Source organism: Arachis duranensis, chromosome 3 (assembly GCF_000817695.3).
Source record: "Arachis duranensis cultivar V14167 chromosome 3, aradu.V14167.gnm2.J7QH, whole genome shotgun sequence".
Taxonomy (NCBI): Eukaryota; Viridiplantae; Streptophyta; class Magnoliopsida; order Fabales; family Fabaceae; genus Arachis; species Arachis duranensis.
The window spans coordinates 21110460-21132428 of record NC_029774.3 but is presented as its reverse complement, the minus strand read 5'-3'; the positions used below and the strand labels follow the sequence as shown (position 1 = coordinate 21132428).

The 21969-nt window shown below is 36.1% G+C and overlaps 1 protein-coding gene across 1 annotated transcript; it reads left to right on the top strand.

Moving 5' to 3' along the window:
• The first annotated feature begins 5342 nt into the window (after window positions 1-5342).
• Window positions 5343-9662, top strand: LOC107477878 (expansin-B3). Its single transcript, XM_016097961.3, has 4 exons — window positions 5343-5655; window positions 6000-6300; window positions 7341-7470; window positions 8960-9662. Exons 1-4 carry the CDS (start codon window positions 5475-5477, stop codon window positions 9152-9154), a joined length of 807 nt encoding a protein of 268 aa, XP_015953447.1. The 5' UTR covers window positions 5343-5474; the 3' UTR covers window positions 9155-9662.
• Window positions 9663-21969: the final 12307 nt, after the last annotated feature.

Here is a 21969-nt window from a genome sequence, read left to right as displayed (position 1 = left end):
TACCCAACCCCACCCCGCCCAAGAACCCGCCCCGCTAAAACCCGCTCCGGTGCGGGTGCGGGTAATTACCCGCCCCGAACGGGTAGGGGTGGGTGGGTACCCGCAAGTTCGGGTAGTGTTGCCACCCCCAAGTTGTTAAAAGATTTAAAAATTTACAACTCATATGATATTTTCTACAAAATCCTAGAAGAATCATGGATTAAAAGTTTTAAGTTGATGACTAACCTTCAAAAATTTAAAGCAAGTTTGAATAAGAAAGTTGACTAGTCAAAGTTTCTACTAGTTTCTTGAACTATTATAACTACTACTTAGTTGTTATAAGAATTATTATTTTATTATAAAAATTTTTTATATAAAGGCTTGAATTTCGTATACTTTAATCATCTCTTCATATGAATAAAAATGTATTAGTTATTAGAAATTCTCTTATACTTTGCGAGTGTATTGTTGGTGAGTTTGAGAACAAAAAAAAAGTTGATAGTATTATTTATATGAGTGAGTGATCGTGGAACCAATAAATTGTAGATAATTACTTACAAGATCTAAGATAATTTGGAGTCACATAATTATTCTTAACAAATTATAATTAAAGTGGCTAAATCAATATAGTTAATATAATTTTTAATAAATTGCAATTAAGGTCATAATTAAGACAAAACGCGCTCAATTTATTTTTCATATGGAAAGCACCATTCTATTTTTGCTCAATATTGACATTGGAGATGTTTTGTCGTTTTGTGGATGCAGGTTTCAACAGGTGAGGGGTGCGGTGAATAGACGTCATCAACGCCATAGCAACACTCTGCCAACACGCGGGGGCATGGTGAGTTGGCGTCGCTAGCGGCGTGGCGGAACCATGGCAATACGTAGGGGTGCGCTGCGTCAGAAACCCAGCCAATTTTGCAGAGATCCTCGCACGTTTCCAAGGAGTTGTAGGTGCTGTGCAACACGGGGTAAGCGTGTTGGAGGTGGTCTGCATACAGGGAACAGTTTCTTTTTTCGGAAACTAGCGACGCAGGGCTGAAGCTCTTTAGATAGAGCTCAACCCTCCCCCCATTTCATGCTTAGTTAGTGAGTTTGAGAGAGAAGAAATCTAAAGTGAGGAAGAAGAAGAGAGTTAATAGTGTGGCTCCTTAGTAGTGTGTTTAAAACAAAAAAAGTAATTATACATAAAAGAATTATTAGTTTGTATTAATAAAAAATAGTACGTAATTATACGACATTCAAAGAATATATTATCAATTATTTGAATCGGTTGATAATTTTTTTTTTATAATTTAATTTTTTTAACTTTAATTAATATTAACTTTTTTGTGTTAAAATTAGATAATGATATAGATTTTAATATTATTATTTTTGTTTGTATTTAATATTATTATATTACTTAAATTCGTTTATCAAATTTAATAAATAATATAAGTTTTAGTATATTATTATTTTATTTTATATTTGTTAATTAATAAACAAAAAAATAATATAAATATAGTCGTATAAATTTTTTGAATTCTTTGTTATAATGTGATTATTCTTTTATAGATTTAATAAATAATTTAAATGTTAATATTAACAAATATTTTTTATTCACGAAAATAAATAAATAATATGAATATCAAAAAAAAATTCGTTCAGGTATTTGTTATGATAATTATCAAGGATAATAATATTATTGTATGTATCTTATTTTTTATTTATTTCATTTAAATTAATAGATATATTTAATGAATAAATATATTTTTGTTGTATTAACTTAATAGAAATCTTATGGCTTGTAAACTGGATTCGTCGGAAACGTGGAACCTAATGGTAGAAGACGCTTTACAAGCAACAGAGTTCTACCATATTTCTAGAATTGGGGTGACAAGAGGATTTTATACTTTACTATCTATTTTGGTAAAAAGGTGGAGGCCGGAGACTCACAACTTTGTGTTGCTAGTGGGTAAGGTTACCGTGACACTGAAAGATGTCCCTCATATATTTGGCTTACCCATTGATAGACAAGTTGTGAGCGGATGGACAAATAGCAGTGGCGAATTCCTGCAGAGTCAGAGCATTGCAATTTTCGGCCACAAACCCGTTGTGAGTAGTTCCTCCAAATCTTATATGAAGTTAGCATGGGTTCGCCGTATCAGAGACACAGAGCCATTTGGAGACTTTGGAGTCTATTTAGAGATAAGTGAGATGCCAAATTTTCTATTCGCTGGGTTCGACCCTATTTGTGGATAAGTCGACGACATATACCCACGCGAAGTATCTACCGTTACTCCGCGATTTTGAGCAAATCTACACTTACGGTTGGGGGTCAGCATGTCTCGCACATCTTTACAGGGCACTATGTCGTGCATCACGGTATGATACTAAGGAGATGGATGGCCTTCTTAATCCTTTGTTTGTTTGGGCATGTGAGTGAATGTCGTGTATTGCACCCGTATCGAAACAGTACCTTCCAGCGGCTAATGTACCAGTTGCTTAGAGGTAACAATTCCTATTTTAGTTGTGTATTCTATTGACGATGCATATTTATTTGACGACTCATTTTTTAATTTTTTCAATATTACATGTTTTAGGTGGAGTCATTTCGCATGAACCGCAGCATGGTTATCAAAGATAACAGCGTCATTTAGGCAGAAAATAGATTACATGAAAGAAGTAAATATTTAGGGTTTGTGTGTGTTAATATCCAACATTAATATTAGGGTTCTAATTTTGTAATAATAATATGTTGCAGTTTGTGTGGCAGCGGTACGAAAGATTGATCATACCCGACGAACTACATAGACACCTTGAGATGTGTGACACCATTGTTCCGTTATTGTCCTTCGAGTGTGTCGAATGGCACCCTGCGAACCGAGTGATGCGCAAGTTCGGGTATGCACATCTCGCCTCGAAGGCAGCAAGAGTCATTCTACCGAAAGAGCATTGCATGACTCTTCGTAGAGTGCAGTTTTATGACTGAAGAGTTTTACATAAGGGTGGATAGTGGAATGGGCATCCGTCATAACATTCAGTTGCGAGATCGGTACCCCCTTCTAACTTGGAATGATCCTGTGAAATCGTTCCCATTGTGCACATGTGCCCACCATTGTATTTACGTATCTCCCAACAACTTTTTTTTTCGTGTCAAGCTGGCTCGAATAAGCCAGTCGCACCCGCGCCCATACGTGTTGCGTTTTGCATAGAACGTTTATGACTTAGACTTATACACATTGTAGTCGACTCCTCTAGAAATAGTGTAACTTCTAATTGATGCAACAATCCACTTTCTAGAACTATATTCTATTCCGATCATGAACTCTCCATCCTCAGAATTAGCAACACCTACACAAAGCATAAATCATCATTCATTGATCCATCCAAAATATAAATTAAAAAAACGTATTATTCACTTACCACGTACCTATGTTTACATATTCCAGAAATTCCGGTGCATGTATGCGTCAAGATCCAAGTTACACATAAAAGGTGGATGTTCATTGATTGACTAACCGCGGGAGGAATCACTACATTCTCCACTGCTGCCTCAACTCCCACATCACCATCCTCGTCTTCATCGCCGACTTCATAAGTAGCTTTGAAGTCCTCTTCGCTGTCATTGCTCATTCCTTCGTACAGTTCAGTTCTATAATCCTCTATATCTGAATCATTTTTAATCTCATCTGTCTCTACATTTTCATACTCAACATACAACTCAATTTTTGGTTGTCGCATCTGAGTCTACCGGTGAATATGGAACATATTCTACATACCCGCTTCGTCAATAATCGGCATAATATCAAACTATATTAGACCACTAAAAACTATAATGGGATTCTGGTACAGAATACTGCTCACTCTCCTTAATATATCGTTCTCCATGCTTTGACAGAGACCGTTTTGAAGCTCCATGGGCATAATTGTGCATGGAACCACAAACGAAAACGGATTCTCACACACAAACCTCACTCACTCATGAGTATTCCGTATAATCTCACCGTTGCGATGCACTACAAAATTTGCGGTACATTCCATCACACCAGAAACACACTCAAACAACTCTTTTCTTTGCAATGAAATGGTACCGAACTTTGCCTTATATAGGGAGAGCACTCAACACGCACACCACGTGTTGCATCGCTTATAGCTACCCTCAAATCAGACATCGACATGTCAGTAAGACGCCCTCCCATGGTGTCAGCTCGCCTTCCATGTGCTGCATCAGTATGCCCCCACATGTTGAATATGCCTATCTGACATGTCCACCAATATATAAATACACCAAAAACTTTTATTTCCACTAAAAATACTAATAAATTTTTCATGTTATAAAAAAATAGGCCACAAAACATTTCCAAAAATAAAAAATAAAAAAGTATGAGTTTGATAAAAACAAAAAAGAACCGTGGGGGCAATTTGAGTTTGTTAAAAGCAATAAAAAAATGTCAAGAACAATTTATGTTTATCTTAAAAATTAAATAAAAAATTCAGAAATAATTTATGTACATTACACACTTGTAAAACACCAAATCGTACCAATTTTTAGTTAAATGTAAATATGCAAAAATTATTTTACGTATGGAAAAAAATGGTGTTTTATTTAAATATAGATGTTTGAGTGTGTTTTATAGAGTTGTGAAAGTATCAGAAAAGCAGTCAAACACATTGCCTGCTTGTTGTAACACATTACTTCCATGTTGAATGGATATGCACCACGTGACAACACGTTACCTACGTATTGCATGCGATTATGCCACGTGTCCAACACGTTAGTTGCGTGTTGACTCAATATCTGAACGTCCACCTACCTATATATATATACCAAAAATCTTCATTTTCGGATAAAATTTATATTAAATTTTTTAGCCCTAGATATGCTGCCATAATAAAAATTATTTCCTCCATTTTAGATGCTACATAAAATGTTAATAGAGAATGTTAAAATGCCAAAAGTCAACGATGAACAAAATCTCATTCACAGTTTCACACTAACTTCACAGTTTTCACATATGGAGCTCTATGCATAGTGAAAGCTCTACCTCTTCTGCAACCGTTTTCGTACGGAATCTCGGGTCAGTAAAATCAAAACATCGTTTTCCAAGAGCATTTCACCTTCCAAAGTTACAAGCCTCGCTTCGCTTTGCTTGCTTTCTTCGTTTCAAACATGAAATGACCAACCTGACCTCCCATTACGCGCGCAAATGCGGAATTAACGCCTTAACTACCGGTGGGACCCACAGTAAGTCACTCAGTGGCACCCTTCCGTAAATAACCGCAAAGAACGCAGGACACAAATGTCAAAACGATGGTGCATTTTTCTTCTATAAGAAACCCAAAAACCCTTTTAACGGTTTCACTCAAAAAACCCAAACTTAGTAGTAGTCCCCTCAACTCCCCCTCTCACTCTTTGCGCCACTTAAGTGTCGGCAACGCCCACAACGACACCGTTTTTTCCCCTCCTACTACCAGGGGTGGCGCGCCCACACATTATTCTTACAAACACAATGCCGGACTACCGTAGCTTCGCCTCGTCGAATCCGAGCTTCTTCTTTTTGTTTAGCATTGTGTTGAAGCTCATGGTGCCGTGTGCGGCGGAGATACAACCTCAGCGCCATGCCACCGACCTACATTGGTATCCGGGGACCGCCACGTGGTACGGTGATCCCGAAGGTGACGGCAGCACCGGTAAGTTCCTTCTCTCTGGCATTATTACTTGCATGACTCGCTGAGTTGACTCAACGAGTGTTATCAGTGAATTTTTGCAGGTAATTGTGATTGTGTGTGAAAAATATGAAGGTAGAAGCAATAAAATTATGAGCATAATAATGCTAACCACTCTGAAGTCACATGATTTTTACTATTCAATTGTCGAATGTCCGCGAATGGACGTTTTCACTTTTTACTGTGTAATTCCGCGTAAATGAGTAAATACCGAACTCGACCCTATGGTTACATGAATTCGTCAGTGATGTAATTTGTTATAAATTGGCGGTTGTTAGTGACATTTTGTGGGTAATTGGGGAATTCAGGTGGAGCATGTGGGTATGGGACCATGGTGGATGTGAAGCCATTGAGGGCGAGGGTGGGGGCAGTGGGTCCCCTATTGTTCATGAATGGTGAAGGGTGCGGCGCGTGTTACAAGGTGAAGTGTGTTGACTCATCTATATGCTCAAGGAGAGCTGTGACGGTTATTATCACCGACGAGTGCCCCGGCTGCCCCTCTGACCAAACACATTTCGACCTCAGTGGTGCCGCCTTTGGCCGCCTTGCTATCGCCGGCGAGAACGGCCAGATCAGGGACCGTGGTCAAATCCCCGTCATTTACCGAAGGTCAGCATTTTCCATCTCTTTTCTTTTACGAAGTAATAAATTTTAAGAAGGTTTATTTTATTAATGTCGCAATATTAATTAAAAAGAAATTCTAGAAGATGATAAAAATTTATTATTTTTACAATTATTTTTAATTATTAATTATTAATTTAATTTATTTAGTTTATTAATCTAATAATTTTCTTTGGTTTATATTTTTAAATATTAATAATTAATTAAAAATAATAAATAATAAAAAATTTGATGATGTTTTATCATTTTTTTAATTAAATATTTATTTAAAATTTAACGATCTCCTACCCTTATTGTTTTATAAATAAGAACTCATAAATAAATTTGTTTTTTCATTTTTGAAAGGAGAAGAAAAACAAAGAATGTTTTGTATTTCGGTCTTTCCATTTTTGACTGTTGAGTTTTTTCTTCCCTGCAAATTAAATGGAACTGGTTATTTAATACTGGAATTGTTTTCTGATGTTTCCTTTATTTCTTTAGCCATGTTGTCAGGCCACTATTAAAATCACTCAATGCCAGCATTTAGTTATATTGATTCACTTTATCTGTTATTCTGTATTTATTGTATTTGTTATTCTTGTTAAATTTCTAGTTTTATCCCTCGTATAATTTTATATACACTTTACATGAGCATGGTGTAAAAACTGGCAAATAAAATAGTTAAATAGACATAAAATTTTATTCAATTAATTTTTTAACACAGAGTTAAAAATATTAAAGGTTTTTTCTGGGAGTTTGCTCCAGGCCTTTTCCCTGCTTGTGTTGACCCTTTGACTAGTTCTTTTCTTTTCTATAATTTTCCCAAATTTAACTTTTGACTGCTTTTGTTAGTTTAGCTTTTCTTGTAGTATTTACCGAACTTTTCATGTTGTATTTTCACTGTCCTGTGTATTTCTCTATATATTGGAACACTATCATGTTGAATCTTGATTGATGCACCTTATTATTTTGTAGATTAAAGGAAAGGAACATTTTGAAAAAATGTCAATTTGTGTAGTAAACGAATTTTGTTCTTTGATTGTCTGCAGAACACCATGTAAATACCCTGGAAGAAAAATTGCCTTCCATGTCAATGAAGGTTCCACACCTTTTTGGTTATCACTTCTTGTTGAGTTTGAAGATGCAGAGGGAGATTTAGCCTCCATGCATATAAGAGAGGTATGCATTATCTTCCTTTAGCTATTTATATGTTATTTTTCATTCTTTTAATGCTTATTCCTTAATTATCTCAATTTATATTTACATGAACAATAAATGTATTAAAATATGAGGGAGAACGAGTTTAAATAATTGCACAAGAGAGAAGCATGAGCTTCTGTTCAAAGAACAGATGCTACTACAGCTAGCCTCGATTATTTATCCTTTTAAGTACAATAATTTATTGAGACTTAATCATATATTTTATAGGTAGAATCCACACTTGATTTATTTAAGTAATAAAGAGCAATGGGTTGCTAATAGTCTACTACTAATCTGAATCTTTGGAATCCTTGGAACACTGGTTCTTGAAAAGTGTTTCAGATTTGACCAAGGGTAATTGGCCTAAACGTGAAATTAAGCATCGTGGTCACTAGATTTCTTTTTTTCTTTTTTTTTTTTTTTCCTGATCAATGTAAAAAGGGAAATGTAGAAGAATAGCATGTTAATATGTTATGTTAGTCCCATGTCCAGAATGGACAATTCACATTTACAAATGCTGCGGACGTGTCTCCTTAATTCATGTGCCTTTTTTTTTTCTCACCACCTTTTTCAGTTTAGATTAGATTATCTTGGCAAGTTTTGCAATCGCAATTTGCATTACTCTTTTTCTTTCATCTGTATTAAATATGATATCATTATCATAAGGTCATTCCTGATACACATAATCTGGCACATTGGCATGCAATATTCCTTTTGTGGTGCTTTTACTGTATGCTCTTATTTTGGGACCATTGTTGTGTGTTTCATTTCATACCTCTCCCCACTGAGTCTTATCTAGGGACATAAAGTTAATGCATAGGACCATAAAGTTTTTTTAGGTTTTGCAATCTTATTTGCAATTTGACATAATAAATAATACAATTCTCTACATAAGATAATAATAGATATCTCTCCTCAGTGCTCAGTGAGAAATTATTATTGAATAATTCTTATACTGTTCTTTGAGGTAAGTGGGACCAACTCCAACTAATTTTATTTGCAAATATTCACAGTAAATAAGTAATTATGTTTTTAGCATCTGTATCATCCTATGCCACTCTAACATTCACTTTTCATCTTAAGTTGTGTTCAGGAAGTAATTTAAGACAAAAATAGTAAAATACTAGGACAATAGAGACATAAGACAAAATGCTGTGTTTTCCGTCATTATTTTCCTTTTTTCCAGTTTGGGTAAACAATAAAAATTGGACAAATTTCATTCAAAACTAAAATATTTTACCTATTGTCATATGTTTTTTTTTCTAAAAGAAAAAACAAATTTGTGTCTTCATCTTTCTATTTTTAGACAATTACTAAATAAGGCTTTAAATTTTAATGTGACTTGGATACCAACGATCAAAATTTTGTTGTTCACCTTTATTTTAGATTTCAAGCTATCACATAGTTTTTAATAGTACTGATGGTGTGTTTTCTTGTTTCATTTGTTGTTGGACTTTGGTATTGGCAGGGAGGGTCAAGTGAGTGGCTGCAGATGAATCATCTATGGGGTGCAAATTGGTGCATTATTGGGGGTCCTTTAAGAGGACCTTTCTCAGTGAAACTAAGCACTTCCTCCGGAAGAACCCTCTCTGCAAGAGATGTTATTCCTACCAATTGGGTTCCAAAGGCCACTTACACTTCTCGCCTAAATTTCTACGCCTAAGGTTCCTTCCCAATCTTGGTATCATCACTTCTTTTTTTAACCTGGTTATAAAACTTGGTCAACTCCCACAACCCAAAAAAATAGTCTTCATGGCCTTCTTACGTGGATTTCCCTTTATATGTTGCCAGTGCTTTGCACAATTTTACTACTACAATAGTTTTTCACTTGTTTCCTTTTTTTTTCACCCTTTTCTTTTTTCTTTTCTTTTTTTTTTTATAAGAAAAGTAGCCATTTGGACTTTGGAGTGCATAGGCATAAGCGGCATGTATCCAAAGGATCCTTTCTCCCTTTTCTTATTTATTATTTTTTCTTTTTTTTTTTTCTCAGTTGTCTTGATTGATTTTGTATACCTACCTTTCTGGTGTGTGTAATTGTTGGTAGTAAATGTCATATGTAGCCCTCTCCAAAAGAGGAGAGAGAGCGTGTAGTGTGAATTGCGTGTTGTACTGTGTGTGTACTGGGTGGGCCTGTTGGGCTCTTTAATGAATATTTATTTTGTGTTCTTGAATGTTGATTCTTGAGTGTCTAGTTTTTGCCTTGATAATCATGTGTGAAAAACGGAAAAGTGCAGCAAGTGGGGTCTTATAGCTCTGTTATTTTTTTATCCTTTATATTTTTTCCTTGCACTAATTAATTTCCATGTTGACCAAAAGAAAGAATAATGGACACGGATTTATTATTAGTATATATTAAACTAGGAATTTTTGGATCAAAGATTTTTTAAAGTGAAAGAGTTGGTAGAGTAATAAAAGAAAGAATTAATCTTTTTAAAACTAAGAGAATTCATGATAAAAATTACAAATTTATTGATAATTACAAATTCAACTGTGATTATTCTGTTATTCTATCACTTTATTAATTTTCTTACAGGATTTAAATTCCGGATTTTCTACTCTATATTTAATTCATATCATGACCATAAGCAACTTTGTCTTCATGGGAATTTGGTTGATGCTACAAAATATAAATTACGCATTAATTATACTTGCTAAATTTTCATAAACTATTCGCAACTATTTATCATGCGAGGATTCCTTCATGTACTGCATGAATTAACAAAGTGGAAAACACATAAGCATGGGATTCTGTACCACTACCAACAGTTCAACACTCCTCTAAGTTAAGACAAAGCATAGACCAAAAAAGCAAAATTGAACGGTTGACAAAATTTTAATTCATGAATTCTATAACTCTGACGAATTGTCAATTTTAATGGTAAATTAAGGAGCCAATGTGGTCCTTGAATTCCTTAAGAAGAGGGACTATATATTGATTGGAAAATGTAATTAATGAGTATACCTAATTGATGACCATATATAACCAAATTTGAAAGCGCTGCTTTTATAACGCCTATGCTTAAATAATGCCTAACTTGCTTTTAAAATTGGAAAACTAAATGAAAAAGCGGGATAGATATTGGAGGAGAGAGTTTTGCTAGAGTTTCAACTTAAGAAGATCTTATTCAACAGAGTACTAAAAAGATTAAAATTCGAAATAATATTAATCTAAACCAACCGTCTGACAATATAAAAATTTTGAAATCGGATGATACAAACCCTTTCATAGTCTCTAAAATTTCTTATAAAGAGTCTTTCTTGACCCTTATTGGTCCGAGCCTTGCAGGAGGACCGGAAGACAATAATGACAGCATGGCAGACGATGCTCCAAATCTTGAGGACCGCTGGTATGAAGAGGATAATAATCAGGACAGAAATGACAATCAGTTCAACCCATGTCCCGTGATTCCAGTTTTCAAAGAAGAGTTTGAAGACTGGTGCAGGCCTTGAAAAAACGCCTTTATCATTAAGTTACTAGGCAAACGAGTGAGCCTAGCCTTTATGAAACAACACCTTAAAAGAGACTGGGTAAGAAAAGGTTCAACTAATGTTATTGATATGAACCTTGATTACTTTCTTCTTCATTTTTCAAACAAGAAAGATTATTACCACGCTCTTATGGAGGACCTTGGATGGTTTCAGGGCATTATTTGATAGTTCAAAGGTGGAGACCATTTTTCTTGTTGTCAGAGAATGTGGTACGCAAGATTGCGGCTTGAATTCGTATCCCGAACTTCCTTATTGAGCTCTATAATCAAGGCTTCTTATGGAGGGTTAGGTCAGCTATTGGGCATATGCTTAAGATTGATTGCACTACATTTATTCATTCTCAAGAAAAATTTTCTAGAATTTGTGTAGGGATCAACCTTGCTAAAAAATAGGTGCCACATATATCTGGGGAGCAAACTAAACATTGAATATGAATGTCTTCATCAAATTTGCTTCTCTTGTGAAAAATATGGGCACAGATCAGACTTTTGCTATGAAAATCAAGGAGTTCAAGATCAGTAAATTCCTACTTTCGAGAAAAGTAAACTTTCCGGCGATGGCCAAATTCCGATGAGTGAAGGTGATAATAATGAAAATAATGGAGAGCAAGATTCTGCATGTAATTTTTGCATTGTCAAGCTTCCCCGGATTTTAGGCTATAGATATTGGTAAAAAGACCCATAAAGAGAAAGAAGGATTTTTCCTTATTAAAAAAGGTAGCAATTATGGCAAGAATCCATATTCCAATATGGAAAGGGAAGAAAATCACGATAACCATCGAGAAGAAGGGTCACGTTATAATATTCTATATGAGGAGGCCAATGATGACATGCACGTGGAGAATCAAAACATGATGGAAAGTGATGAGCCTAAGGAAGGAGAGTTGCAATTAGTCCAGGTTGGGTCTCAAAAGGGAGTAGGTAATTCAAAGAAAGTCTCAAAGTACGAAACTTTCAAAAAAAATTCTCTTCAAAAGAAAGACCCAAGCCCAAAAATGGGTGGTGCAAAGAATGAGAAGATCAATCAACCCAAACAAAAGAATTATAATAAGCAAGTGGTAGTCCCAATCGAAAATTCCAAAATTCCTTCTTCACCGAAATCTAAGTGCAAGGACCCTGATGTGGAAGCTATGGATCTAGCTACATTGGATAGTATGAGGAGAATTTCAAAGGAGCAATGGGAGGCTTTCCTTTTCTCAAAAGAGTCTCAACAAGGTATGCAGAAGTAAATGGCTAAGAGTGATGCCATTAAAACATTGACGACCTCATCCTCACATGGTGGTGGTGGCGATACTGGTCGGAAACTGCTCTTAAATACCTAGCTAGGGAGACCCCCAGATGTTGATATGGTCTCTTCACCAAAGAATAAAAAACACGATGGGATACCTGATGCGTGAGCATCTTTCCTATCTTTTCCTAGTGAATTTGCATCTAATTTGTTGAGTTTAAATCAAGAATTAATTATCTTTTAGCCAATATGGATGCTACTTTGAGTCTTTTGCAATTTTATTTATTTTAGGTAGCATTCGGCTGGATTTGATGGAGTTTCTGCAGCACAAGAACAAAAGGAGATGGCAGCGAGGAGCGATGCGTACGTGTGACTAACGCGTACGCGTGATTTAGAATTGCACAGCGACGCGTGAGTGTGACTGACGCGTCCGCGTGACTTGCGAAAAAGACCATCGACGCGTACGCGTGACATGCGCCACGTACAGAAAACACAGAAACCGCTGGGATGATTTCTGGGCCCCATTTTAGAACCAAGTTAGGCGCGGATCCAGTGAAGCCAAGTGGTCCCCACGTTACAAGACGCGGAGTAGTTAGTTAATTCTGATTTAAATTCAAATTTGATTTTAAAATAGGAAAAGATATTATCTTAATTTTAAATATTAGATTTTAAATTAATTAGGATTAGTTATAAAAAGAGGAGACTTCTCTTCTATTAGGGACATTACATTAAGGGAATTCCATTAGGAAATTCTATACAAATTTACATTCCGCATTCCATGAGCAACTAATCCTCCACTGTTAAGATTAGGAGCTCTGTCTATTTGTATGGATTGATTCATTTGATCTTTCTAATTTAATTCATGTTTTGATTTACATTTCAATAATTGTTTTCGTTCTTTATTTTATGAATTTGGGTGGAACGGAAGTATGACCCTCTTTCTATTTGAGTTCTTGTATAACTTGGAAAAGCTCTTTACTTGAACAACAACTTGAAAACATATTATCCTGAATTTCTAATTGTTTGTATATAACGGGATACGTGACATATAATCCCCTTATTTTTGGATAATTAGGATTCTTGTGGCATATAAACTGGAATTTGATCATCACCTTCTAATTGGAATTAATTGACCAAGGAATTGGCAGTTGATGAATTTTAGAGGAGACTAGGAAGGCCTAAGGAATTAGGGTCTAGTCACATATAGTTTGCCATGAATTAAATCTTGCATGATTAAAATAGTTAGTAAGAAAAATTAATCCAGAAAAATAGATAACTCTGAAACCTTAACTGCCTTCTCAATATTTTATTCCCAACTTATTTATTTATCTTTCTTTTTGATATTCTGAGTTCGAACTTAAACCTTTTGAATATCTCAAAACCCTTTTCTGCTTGCCTAACTAAGCCAATCAATCAATCATTGTTGCTTGATCTATCAATCCTCGTGGGATCGACCCTTACTCACGTAAGGTATTACTTGGTACGACCCGGTGCACTTGCCGGTTAGTTCGTGGGTTGTAAAATACCGCATCAAATTTTTGGCGTCGTTGCCGGGGATTGATAGTGATTAACAACTATTAGTTGTTTGATTGCTTAGATTAGGCGTTTTAGTTTTAATTTTTCGAAAAAAAATATTTTGATTTATTTTATTTAAAATGTTTTTTCCTCTTAATTTTTGAAATTAAGTTTGGTGTCCCCGTAGTAATTTTTCTCTAAAAAAAATTCAAAAAAAATTTTCTATTCTGTCTTCTTTGCTTTCCTGTTTACCACTTGGTGCGTTTAATTCTGTTTGGTGTTTTGTGCTAAGGAAAAATAATGGAGAGAGATCACATGGGTTACTACTCACACCCGAGTAGTGATTCATATTATGGTAGATAGAGGAGCTATCCAAATTTTAGTTGGCAAGGTCAAAACCAAAGGAACTTCAATACTCCATGTTCCAACTATCAAGAGCCACCACCTCCATATTCATATCAAGAACCACCTTCTCCATATTCATATCAAGAATCACCACCTCTCTATCCATATCAAGAACCGTTATCCTTCTACCCATATCGAGAACCACCATCTCCATATTCATACCAAGAACCATCCTCTTTCTACACTTATCAAGAACCATCATCTCCTTCTTATGCATACCAAGAGCCACCATCTTATTCATCTCAAATACCATCAGATCTTGAGCTCCTCATTAAAGAATTCCTACATGATATAAAGACGAGTGTCAAAAATGTAGAGAAACATGTGCAATTGCTAATCAAGAACCAGGAAGAGGAACAAGCAAATTCCTTCCCAAAAGATACAATGCAAGATCCTATGGAAGAAAGTGAGGAAACCAATCAAAGGAGTTTATACTCCAGTGAACTAGAGAACTTTCTATCCTCACACATGGAAGAAAAGGAAGATGCAAAAACAAAGGAGGAAGATGCACCCACAAAGGAGGAAGATGCACAACCTCCCATGCCTTTGGTAAGCAATAAAGAAAAGATTGAATTAGAAGACAGCTACCAAGAGGAAGAGGTTGAAATTGAGAAAGCTTACAAAGAGGTAGAAGAATTCAAAGAAGAACACAAGGGAGTGGAGCTTGCAAGACCTCTTCCAAAGCCATCACCATCCAATACAACAAAATTTAAGTGGGTAAAATTTCTATCCTTAACCTGTACTTTCCCACTTGAATATGGGCTACTGGAGACGGATGGCCAACTTAGAGCTCTTTGTAGCATTAAGAGTAAAAGAAAGATGGTTAGTGGTAAGAGTCGTCAAGCAAGATTCAATATGGTTGCATGATTCAAATTGAAGTGCAAGGATTGGTGTAGAGCTCAACTGAATGGGTCTAGAAGGTTGTTTGGTTGTCTCTGTGAGAATTCAGATCGCTTGCCATCCGGTGGAAACAATGGTGATCCACAAGGAGACGAGTATAAAAGCAAGGTTTGGGACCCTGGAATTCATTTCCACAATCAACTCTCTTGGGGCCTTGTCACTTGCTTCAACTTGCTCAAAGGCATTATGCACCTAGTTTGGGATCCCGGTGACCATTGGAATTATAAACATTGGTGGAGATTCCTGGATCAGTACAAGCACAAGCCACCATGACAAGGAGCTCACCACATGTCCAACTTAAGGACTTTAACTAAAAGTGCTTGGTGGGAGACAACCCACCGTAGTATGATCGTTCCTTCTTAGTTATTTTTCGTAGTAGTAGTTTTCTTACTTATTTAATTTTTATTGAGTTCTTACTAATTTTCTGATCATGTAGCAATTTTAGAACAGGAACCGGATAAAAAAAAAAGAAAAAAAGAAGAATAGGAGCACATGACGCGCAAGCGTCGCTGACGCGTACGCGTCATATGCATGTGCGTGAAAAATAAAATTTGACAGCGAGTTGAGCGGGAGTAGCGCTGGAAGCACAAGCCGCATCACGCGTATGTGTAACCCACGCGTGCGCGTCGTTTGCACTTTTTGCCTTTCACGCGTGCGCGTCTATGACGCGTACGTGTGACCTTGAAAATCGGTGTAAATATGTGTTTGGAGACTTGTACTGGTTTGGGGCTGGAAATGTGCTAGACGCACAAAATTGACCACGCGTACGCATCCCTGACGCGTGCCCGTTATTTGACCAAACGGCCATCCACGCGTGCGCGTGCATGATGCAAACGCGTCGTATGCCAATATTAGTTCCCTAGCCACGCGAACAGAGAGTTGTGCGTGTGCGCGGCTGGCTTCGCGCGAATCGCACAAAACCAAGGGCACACAGACACGTGCCTGATGCTTACGCGTCATTAAGAAAATTTCACGACCCACGCGTACGCATGCTGCATGCGTACGCGTCGCTTGCGCCGCACAACTCCGCTAGTTCGCCGTCCAATTTTAATTTTCTTTCTCTCTCTCCCAATCCCTAATTCTCTCTTGTTCTTTTATCCTTTTATTTCCATCTTATTATTTGTTTTTGTTTTCAGTTCTTTTTTGCTTGAGGACAAGCAAACCTTTAAGTTTGGTGTTGACGCTTCGCTTAAGGGTTTTCTGTTTATTCCTAAGGCACCAAAAGGGAAGCGAATCATCTTCACTGAGGAACACAACTTGAAGAATAAAACGACCACTAGGATAACTAAGGTGGTTGAGTTCCTTTTATTTTTTATTCCTCCCCTCTTTTTCTATGTTATGTTCCGGTTTTCTGCTATTTTGCTTTATTTGTTGCATGATCCTTTATTAGTTAGAATCCTAGGACTAGTTTAGTTCTCCCTATAGCTTTAATTCTGAAAAGATGTCTCATGTATTACTCATTGAGCTGGAATCTAAATAAAAAAAATACAGGATTGTTATACTGCATGAGAAAGTGGGTCTATATTAAAGAATAGTCTTATTTACTTAAATGTGGTGGTATTTTCTGTGATTCTGAATGCATTACATGAACATTGCATATTTTTTATAGTGAAGTTTATAAATGTTAAAATTGTTGGCTCTTAAAAGAATGATGAAAAAAGAGAAATGTTATTGATAATCTGAAAAATCATAAAATTGATTCTTGAAGCAAGAAAAAGTAATGAAAAACACAAAGCTTGCGAAACAAAAAAAAAGGAAAAAAAAGGGATCCAAAGTAAAAAGAGTGTGCTTAAGAACTCTGGGCACCTCTAACTGAGGACTCTAGCAAAGCTGAGTCACAATCTGAAAAGGTTCACCCAGTTATGTGTCTGTGGCATTTATGTATCCGGTGGTAATACTGGAAAACAAAATGCTTAGGGTCACGGCCAAGACTCATAAAGTAGTTGTGTTCAAAAATCAACATACTGAACTAGGAGAATCAATAACACTATCTGAATTCTGAGTTCCTATGGATTCCAATCATTCTGAACTTCAAAAGATAAAGTGAAATGCCAAAACTATTCAGATTGCAGTTGTAAATCCCACTATAAGAAGAGACATGAGCTTAATCGAACTCTCATCCTCATGCAAATTCAAATCCTAAGCCTATATTAATTTTGGTTGCTTGAGGACAAGCAACAATTTAAGTTTGGTGTTGTGATGCGTGAGCATCTTTCCTATCTTTTTCTAGTGAATTTGAATCTAATTTGTTGAGTTTAAATCAAGAATTAATTATCTTTTAGTCAATATGGATGCTACTTTGAGTCTTTTGCAATTTTATTTATTTTAGGTAGCATTCGGCTGGATTTGATGGAGTTTCTACAGCACAAGAACAAAGGAGATGGCAGCGAGGAGCGACGCGTACACGTGACTTGGAGCTTTCTATGGTGACGCATGCGCGTGACTGACGCGTAGACATGATTTGAAGAGTTGCACAGTGATGCGTGCACGTGACCGACGCGTCCGCGTGACTTGCGAAAAAGACCATCGACGCGTACGCGTGACTAACGCATACACGTGACATGCGCTACATGCAGAAAACACAGAAACCACTGGGGGGTGATTTCTGGGCCCCATTTTAGCACCCAAGTTAGGCGCAGATCCAATGAAGCCAAGTGGTTCCCACGTTACAAGACGCGGAGTAGTTAGTTAATTCTAATTTAAATTCAAATTTGATTTTAAAATAGGAAAAGATATTATCTTAATTTTAAATATTATATTTTAAATTAATTATGATTAGTTATAAAAAGGGGAGACTTCTCTTCTATTAGGGACATTACAAAAGGGAGATTCCATTAGGGAATTCTATACAAATTTACATTCCGCATTCCATGAGCAACTAATCCTCCACTGTTAAGGTTAGGAGCTCTGTCTATTTGTATGGATTGATTCATTTGATCTTTCTAATTTAATTCATGTTTTGATTTATATATGAATAATTGTTTTCATTCTTTATTTTATGAATTTGGGTGGAACGGAAGTATGACGCTCTTTCTATTTGAGTTCTTGTATAACTTGGAAAAGCTCTTTACTTGAACAACATCTTGAAAACATATTATCCTGAATTTCTAATTGTTTGTATTTAACGGGATACATGACATATAATCCCCTTATTTTTGGATAATTAGGATTCTTGTGGCATATAAACTGGAATTTGATCATCACCTTCTAATTGGAATTAATTGACTAAGGAATTGGCAGTTAATGAATTTTAGAAGAGACTAGGAAGGTCTAAGGAATTAGGGTCTAGTCACATATAGTTTGCCATGAATTAAATTTTGCATGATTAAAATAGTTAGTAAGAAAAATCAATTCGGAAAAATAGATAACTCTGAAGTCTTAACTGCCTTCTCAATATTTTATTCCCAACTTATTTATTTATCTTTTCTTTTGATATTCTGAGTTCAAACTTAAACCTTTTGAATATCTCGAAACCCTTTTCTACTTGCCTAACTAAGCCAATCAATCAATCATTGTTGCTTGATCTATCAATTCTCGTGGGATCGACCCTTACTCACGTAAGGTATTACTTGGTACGACTCGGTGCACTTGCCAGTTAGTTTGTGGATTGTAAAATACCGCACCAATACCTCTCCGCGTTCGCTCTGGTTCGAAGCAAAGGGTGTATGTCCAAATTTAAGGTGCTGGTTCTCTGTAACCATCTTTTTCTTTTGTTCCCTTATAAATATTATTAGTTGAAATTGTAGAGGAGTTGGTGGCAAGGTGTTTCCTTCTCTTATTAAGGATTTAAAGTGTGAGTTCGATGCCAATTTTCTTCTTCTTTACCAAACCCACATTAGTGGTGATGGGGAGAAGTAGTCAGAAATAATTTGGGTTTGGATGGGAAGTTGTGGAGGAAGCTATTGGACACTCTGGTGGCATCTAGGTGCTTTGGGACTCTAGGGTTTGGAAAATTGATATCCTGATAAACAACTTGTTCATATGTTGGTCTCCTGCAATAATACCTCTCCTTGGCTTCTTACAAATGTGTATGGAAGTCCTCAAAAGGTTAACCGTAAGATTTTTTGGAATAGCCTGAGGCAGATTTCTGATAATATCAATCACCCTTGGTGTGTAATGGATGATTTCAATGCCACCCTTAGTGATCATGACATAAGAGGAGGTGCTCTTAGGTCCAATTATGGTTCCTGTTTAGATTTTCAGTCATGCATTTCGAATTGTGGTTTAATTGATCTGAGTTTCAATGGTTGGCTCTTTATGTGGAGACGAAGAAATTTAGTGGTCAGATTGGATCGTGCTCTTGGCAACTTGGATTGGCAGATAAAATTTTCTGAGGCATATGTAAAACACCTCCCTATGTTAAAATCTGATCATGCCCTGCTGCGCCTTCAACTTTTGTCTATGTCGACTACTAATAGAGGTAAAAGACCTTTCTGTTTTGTAGTTGTTTGGCTGACTCATCCTGACTTTGATAACATGGTTGGGAATTCTTGAAAAGTTGAAAATTTTTTCCCGATGCTATTAACAATTTCAGAGAGTCTTTAAAGGAATGGAACCTTTTGATTTTTAGGGATATATTTAAGAGAAAGAGGATAATTTTGCACAAACTTCAAGGTATTACTAAGGTTCTCGCTAAAGCCTGTAATAGTTATCTTGAGGATTTGCAGTTTCAGTTGTGTAGGAATTTTGAGAAAATCTTAGCGCAAGAGGAACTTTTGTGGTTTTAAAAGTCTATGGCTAAGTGGATTGAATTTGGGGATATAAATACTAGATTCTTTCATGGCTCCACCATGGTGAGGAGAAGGAGAAATAAGGTGCTGTCTCTTCAGAATGATGCGGGTGATTAGATTTCTGATAAAAATGATTTAGAACAACTCGTCTTTTCCTTCTTTGCTAATCTCTACTAGGATAGTTTTGAGGTCTCCCCTTTTGCTCTAAATCATGCCTTTTCGCCCCTTTGTGATGCTGTTATTAATATCATCGAGAAGGTGGTGATCCCGATAAAGATTAAGGATGCCATTTTTGTTATTGGAAGTTTTAAAGCTCCAGAAAGATATGGGATTCAGGCCATCTTCTATTAACATCAGTGGGATAGAATTGGTGTCGATTTTCGCAATTTGGTGCAACATATTTTTCTCAATCCCACCTATGTTAGTGACATCAATGAGACGTTCATTACTCTTATTCCTAGAGTCGAACATGTTTCTAACATCAAACAAATGCGACCGATTAGCTTATACAATGTCTCATATAAAGTGATCACAAAAGTTATTGCTAGCCGAATGAGAAGGATTATGGATAAGTTAATCAGTCCCACCCATTATGATTTTGTTCTTGGGCGGCACAGTTCTAATAACATTATTATTACTCAAGAAGTCATTCACTTTATGGAGAATAAGAAGGGGCAGAAAGGATGGATGACTATCAAGATCGACCTAGAAAAAGCTTATGATAGATTGAAGTGATCTTTTGTAAAGGATATATTAATTGATGTTGGGCTTCCCTCCCATATCATTGAGTTGATGTATTCCTGTTCTCCACACTAGAATGAAAGTCCTTTGGAATGGCAAAGAACTTGATGAGTTTGCTCCGTCCAGGGGTATTCGGCAAGGTGATCCCGTCTCGTCTTACATTTTTGTTCTATATATTGAGAATACTTGAAATGCCTTCACGTCAACTCCAAGACGGCAGTTAGAGATACTTGGAAGAGAAAAAATATTTTATAAAAATACTTGTATTTAAATAACATGTGAAAAAATAGAATTAAAATTAATACATTTAAAGGTATTGAGAATTTTGAATTTATAGAAAAAAAAAAGAGAAAAAAACTAGTGAAACGACTAGTTTGGTGCACGACATTTAATTTCAAGGACTAAAATGAATCACTTAATACAAAGTGAGGAACTAATTTGGTGCATCTACAATGATGACATAACGGATTACACGTGGACGGATACTATTGCGACACGTCACACAAACTGACACATGACCAAATAACATTGTGACACGTGGTACAACCATCTACGTCAGTATGTCACATGTCACTGATCAACACATCATCATACCATTACACGTGGCCAAACCATGGAGTGACACATATCACTAATGGTCCACGTCATCAAGCCATGTCATCACACCGTTAACAAAAAATGGGTCAGGGACTAATAAAAAATTGGTGCAATTAGAATCTCAGGGACAATTTTAGTGTACGATACCAATCTTAGAAAACTATTTTAGAGTTTAACTCACTTACCACTCATTCAAAATTACATATAAAAAAACATTAACAATTAATTAAATTTCTATTTTTTATACTGTCATCGATTTTTTATATTATATTTTGTATGGATTTATAAAAAATGAGTGGCATTATTAAAAGAGAAACGATGTTATTATCTCAGAAATTATTTTTCACATGGAATATATATTGGTATTTTTGCTCAATATTGAAAAAGGAGATGTTTTGCACCATTGTGGGTGTCAGGTTCAACACGCCGGGGGACGTGGTGATAGGTCTGTTAGAGGCGTGGCAATTTTCCAGCAACACGCAGGAGGCGTGGTGACGTGGGACATGTTGCCTCTGAATCCTGAAAGTGTTACAGGTCTTCGTTCGTTTTCGAGGAACCTGCAGCAACACGGAGAGCGTGTTGCAGGTGATCTACATGTAGGAGACACTCCCTACCCCGATAACTACCGATTCTCATTGAAGCTCTATAAACTGAGCTTGTTGGTGGAATGCATAATGTGTATGTTATACGATGCAAAGTGTGTGTTACACTAAGAAAGAAGAAGAAGATAAGCTGAAGAAGAGAGGTAAAATAAAAAGTTAACCGTATATTGTGATGTAAAAAGTGTGTGTTAATGAGAGTTAGGATTTAGGTGTGTTTAAAGAAAAAAAATTATATAAAAAAATTATGATTAAAAATGGTATATAATTATATG

Coding starts and splice junctions, on each gene's coding strand:
- LOC107477878 (XM_016097961.3), top strand. CDS start 5,475: ATGCCGGACTACCGTAGCTTCGCCTCGTCGAATCCGAGCTTCTTCTTT. Junction 5,656..5,999: donor CGAAGGTGACGGCAGCACCG/GTAAGTTCCTTC, acceptor TGGGGAATTCAG/GTGGAGCATGTGGGTATGGG. Junction 7,471..8,959: donor CCTCCATGCATATAAGAGAG/GTATGCATTATC, acceptor TGGTATTGGCAG/GGAGGGTCAAGTGAGTGGCT.